Source organism: Nematolebias whitei, chromosome 8 (assembly GCF_014905685.2).
Source record: "Nematolebias whitei isolate Nwh7 chromosome 8, NemWhi1, whole genome shotgun sequence".
Lineage (NCBI taxonomy): Eukaryota > Metazoa > Chordata > Actinopteri > Cyprinodontiformes > Rivulidae > Nematolebias > Nematolebias whitei.
In genome coordinates this window covers 11,574,760-11,580,113 of record NC_056505.1, presented here as the reverse complement: position 1 = coordinate 11,580,113, position 5,354 = coordinate 11,574,760, and the positions used below count along the sequence as shown (strand labels likewise).

General features: G+C 39.9%; 2 protein-coding genes across 2 annotated transcripts in view; both read left to right on the top strand.

Annotated features, from left to right (window-relative positions):
- tmem8b (transmembrane protein 8B) overlaps positions 1–5,354 on the top strand; it is a 1,109,927-nt gene that overhangs the window by 281,569 nt on the left and 823,004 nt on the right. The gene's annotated exons all lie outside the window — the stretch shown is intronic.
- The window catches only part of paip1 (poly(A) binding protein interacting protein 1), an 8,710-nt gene continuing 7,787 nt past the window's right edge, over positions 4,432–5,354 (top strand). Inside the window, exon 1 of the mRNA XM_037680950.1 lies at positions 4,432–4,819. Within this exon, the coding sequence (XP_037536878.1) occupies positions 4,609–4,819 (211 nt within the window). The 5' untranslated portion in view covers positions 4,432–4,608. The remainder of the gene's footprint in view (positions 4,820–5,354) is intronic.

Here is a 5,354-nt window from a genome sequence, read left to right as displayed (position 1 = left end):
TTATATATATTTATATATATATATATATATATATATATATATATGTAAAGAAAGAGGTGACATATTTCTAAATACAACCCATAGCTGTTTCAGCTTTTTATGTGCTTATGTGTTATTCCTAATGTGATCAGTGCTTTCCAGTTTATGTCTTTCTGCCTTTAATTCATTTTTTAGCACAGCAGCAGCGTTTTAGAGATTATAATAGCAGGTAATGATGGAGCCGATAAAAAGCCGGGGAGAACCTGTGCCTGTACTGACCCCGACGCCCCCATCCCTGCACAGGCACACACAGCTCTCAGTCGTTTGTCATGTTCTGCATTCCTTGTGAATGTTTGAACTCCCTCCAAGGAACTGGCAAGGGGGGAAACAAGAATAATACAAAATAGGTACCATAATCTTTTATCAAAGCGTGTTTCTGAATTTTTGGCACGGGAATTCTTCGTGGCATAATGCGCTCCAGCTTTGGGGAAACAAGTGGAAAATGCCCAAAGGCCGAAACAACTAATGAATACTTGTGTTGAGATGTCTGGTGCAACACATGTTGGTAGTAGGCAGCTACTGAGTGAAGCGAGGAGAGAGGCAGCTACTGAACAGGGCGAGAACCTTTTCTGTGATGGGAGAACGTGTTTCTGATGATTACAGCAGGGTGTGAGCTCCATCATTTAACATTCTGCAAACAACCACGGCTACAAACATGGCTGCAAGGCAACACCGCAGACAGAGAGGTCGCTGAGGTCATCCCCTGGCTTTTTATTGCAGGAAATTTGGCATTTTGTTAAAAAAATAAATAAAAACTACAAACAGGGCTTCTTTTATATGACAAAGGCAGATAAATAACACAATTATTTTAACGAGTAGAAAGAGTTGATTAAGAGTTGGTTTATTTTCCCATAACTTCTGGTGAATTTAATGATTTAACAGGAGTAAAATGTGGGAAGTGGTGACGCAGAGGATAGAGAAGGTGGGCCTGTGATTGGAAGGTCGCCGGTTCAACTCCCCGAACCAACAACATCAAAATGTTGGTGGTAAAGGTGAAACATGCACACCTGCCTCCACCCTCGTTTGCCCCACTGTGTGCCCTTGAGCAAGGCCCTTAACCCTCACCATCTGTTCCCCCGGGCACCCTATATGGCAGCTCTCTGCTCCACACAGAGGGCTGTGGTAGCTCAGTGGTCTGTGGTTACGTCAAGAAGGACATCAAAACAATTGTCAAGTCTTCATGAGTTAACCAAGTCCATGCTCAATAATCCAGGTATATAATCCAACATTTTCAGTCAGGTCATCTGGACAGTTTCTTTTTTTTGTGCTGAAACGTTTCACTTTCCATCCAGAAGGCTTCATCAGTTAAGGAAACACACAACACAAAACTGATTCTTCCCCCAACAGCTTACTCCAAAGTGGAACAAACCAGTTATGTTGGTGCTAAGATGGTCTCTTTGGCACGCCCCCTCCTCTGGTGCCGGCCCTCTCCCTCGTCAACAGTCACGTCAAACTGGTTCAAAACCAACAAAGTCCATTCTCAATAATCCAGGTATACAATCCAACAATTTTCAGTCAGGTCATCTGGACAGTTTCTTTTTTGTGTGCTGAAACGTTGTGTTGTGTGTTTCCTTGACTGATGAAGCCTTCTGGATGGAAGGTGAAATATTTCAGCACAAAAAAAGAAACTGTCCAGATGACCTAATCTTCATGAGTTAGTTTGCTGTGGTGACCCCAGAGGAAGGGAGCAGCCGAAAGAAGAAGAAACAAACAATCAAGTGCATAATGTGATGGAAATACATTATTTACTGATCTGCGTCCTGATACATTCAATATTAATTTTCTATATTAATAATCATTTTATTACTTTCAGGTCATTGCAAATGTTATTACAATGTTATTTGATATTAAAATGCTTTGGTCTCACTGTTCATGGAGTGGAGGCACCAGAGGTCTGCAGGCTTGATGTTTGCCACCACACTGATCCCATAGGGAACGCTGAGGCCAGCAGCCTCATGGGTTCAGTTCTAGATCCATCTTATATTCGAGAGCTCATTGTTCCATATTTTACTAACAGAGCACTTCGCTCTCAGACTGCAGGCTTACTCGCGGTTCCTAGTGTTTCCAAAAGCAGAATGGGAGGAAGATCTTTCAGTTATCAGGCTCCTCTCTTGTAGAACCAACTTCCAGTTTCTGTCCATGAGGCTGACACATTGTCCAGTTTTAAGACTGGGCTTAAGACTTTCCTTTTTGATAAATCCTATAGTTAGGGTTGGCTTGTTATGCTGCCTTAAGCTTAGACTACTGGAGGACAAATTGACCTAATTTCCTTAAATGATTTGCTAAAACTGAATAGTTTTTATTTGATACTATTTCTATCTTAACATGTGATTCTTGACCTGCCATTGTGTATCTGTTCCTACCAAACTCAGCCGGCCAAAGCAGATGGCCACTTGTCCCTGAGCCTGGTTCTGCTAAAGGTTTCTTCCTCATGAGGGAGTTTTTCCTTTCTACCGTCGCCTTCATGCTTGTTCAAAATGAGAGTTCTGTGATGGAGTTAACTTCAAAGCAGTCTGCTCCTCAGATAAATAATGTTAAATTATTATTTTTATGTATGGATGTTTCTGTTCAGTGCCCTGAGATGTCTTCTGTTGTGACTTGGCACTATATAAATAAACTGAATTTAACTGAGTTCTGGAAAACACTGAGACGGGGGAGGGTGTGGGTAGGAGACCTCCCAGATGAGGTTCTATAAAACCACCTTTTTTATTTCAGGATGTCAGAACGGGTCAGAAACTCAGACGGACAAAGCATGAATAAGTTCTGTACTTGTGATGTGTTGACTTTCGGTGAGTCTGGCTGTTCCCCAAAGCTTCGTAATAAATTTGATGAAATCTAAACCTGATATCGGCCTAGCTTTCCTTAAAGAAATGCTCATATCAACCACCTTTTATTGAATGTGCTCGTCTTATGTTGAGAAGGGGCGGAGTTACAATCAATTTGTTCAACCCTTGAAAAGAACATTTTGTGTAATCTCATGCAGAACTGCAACATGAGAGCTCAGAGAATGTGTTGATGATGACTCCCCCATAACACTTTAGCTCAATATCTGCAAAACAGACTGAGTTATGGCCATGTTTGTGTTTGCTAATGTCTAAGAATCTTGAATGTGGCTGACTCCAAAAGTGAATTAGTTTTAAATGTACAATCACTTTCAGGGCATTCAATAAAAATCTGTTCAATGGTTCGTGAGATATTCTGCTAAGACAGACAAATGAACACACACGGGCAAAAACTGGATTTAATTGTTATAATTACGTTAAGAATTAGTTGTTTTTTTTTATTCAGGCATAAGAGTTGGATAATATCAATACATAAACTAATCTTGAAACTCCACTCATTTATTTCAATTTTTTTTCCTAATGAATTTTGCACAAACAAATCCTTGTTTTTGTGTACCACCAACAGGGGATACTTTTAGGTAAATAAATCTCTGGTGGAAGACGTTACATTCAGTAACTTCACATAATATAAAAAAAGTGGTTGCTAAAATGTCTGAAAAAGGCTATAAAGTGAAAATTATCAAGTGATGGCAGCCATTTTAAAAATGGATGACAATTTTCAATGCCTTTAGTCAAACAACTTTATAAATCTTTTTTTTTTCCCCTAGGATGCATGTCATACCATGTTTTTAAAGTATGTTTTGAAAAATCTTAGCCGTTACTGTAAAATAGGTGAAAAATAAGATTGGTCAAACGATATCTTGTCATACATACAACGTCACACGTCATACAAACATAGCTTTTGTATACAGCCTGAAAATAGCTTTTGTATATCAGTGAATTTGAAAGTCTAGGGAAATTTCTAATGGACAAACATTTAGAAAGAATAAATGATGGTAGTGACATCAACACAAGAATGCGTGTTCCTCAAAGTTTTCCAGGGATAAGACCAACTCAAGACAACCTAATTGTTTGCATTTGTAAATCCAAAGGGTATTCACATGATCTGTTCTTAAAACCAGTCATTCAGATTTCAGATGGTATTGCCTTTAGTCTAAGAGTTCCAACTCTTTTCCTTAAAACATTTCATAGAATTCTGATACATGCTCAATAATCCAGGTAGAAAAATCCAAAAAAGTTCAATCTGGTCCTCTGGACATTTGCTTTGTTTTGTTTTTTGTTTCTTTGTTTTCTTGTTTTTTTGAATGTCCAGAGGACCAAATTGAACTTTTTTGGATTTCATAGAATTGTTCTTTATTTTAGAGGGCATATATCATAATATATTTGAGGCAACTTTGGTGCTTCTATCATTAAGTGAATTGTTCATCTGTAGTCCCCATTTCAGCCTGCGCTGTCGTTACCACTCCTCGCCGCTAGAGGGAGACGCTCTGCTTTTCAGCAGCAGAGATATGTTTTTAAAGGAAGTGTAAAAAAAAAAAAAAAAGTTGTGTAGCCACTAGCCAGAATAATACACGGTTATCTCCTCCGATCGGGAAAAGGCCACTATGGAGGAGAGATAAAGCGTGTTTGACTTAGATAGCACATAAACGATTGCCTCAAATCCACAGGAAAACAAAAAAAGTTGTTATTGGATAAATACGTCTTCATCCATCTCAAACAAGCAGTCATGAACGAGGATTTTGACCGAGCTCCGGGAGCCGGGAGAACACGAAACCATGTTCCAGCAGACCCCGGGTTCGCAGTACTTAACACCGGAGACGGTGGCACCAAAAGCACCCTGTTCAACCAAACGGAGCCGCTGAGGCAGCCGCGAACTTCTCCACCTTTTGGCGAGAGCAACACCGCCGGCGGCGCGAGCAGCGTCCTGGTGGGAGCAGGTAGGAAGCTAACGGAGCTAAAGCAGCTAGCTACTTTCAGATTCGATTCCTGTTTTGCTCGTTGACCGCGTCGCAGAGGACCAATTTCATCTTTGTCCGCTTCGGTTCACGTATCATTTGCTAAGCGTTTGAGGTCACCCGTCTTACTAAAGCTAAACCATTTATAATGGTGTTGAAAACTGTTTAAATTCATTTAAGCTAACGCTGCAGCTAAAAAGCTCTGTTCTGCTCGTTGCTCAGTCACGTCAAAATCAAACTATTTACAAGGTGAAACCTATTTGTAGAGCAAGCATCCCATAATCTGTAGCTAATGAACTGCCTAGTGAAGTTTCTCTACAAAGTGTTGGTGTGCAGAACTGATTTAACAGTAAAGTCTTCTTTCCACCCCCTTTTAGTTATTTTTAGCATCAGAAGAGACAGGCTTTATTTAAATAATGTTTAAGGAACTTGTGAAATAGCTATCCAAGTCTGTAAAATCGCATTTCAGATTGTTGTTGTTGTTGTTGTTGTTGTTGTTGTTGTTGTTGTTGTTGTT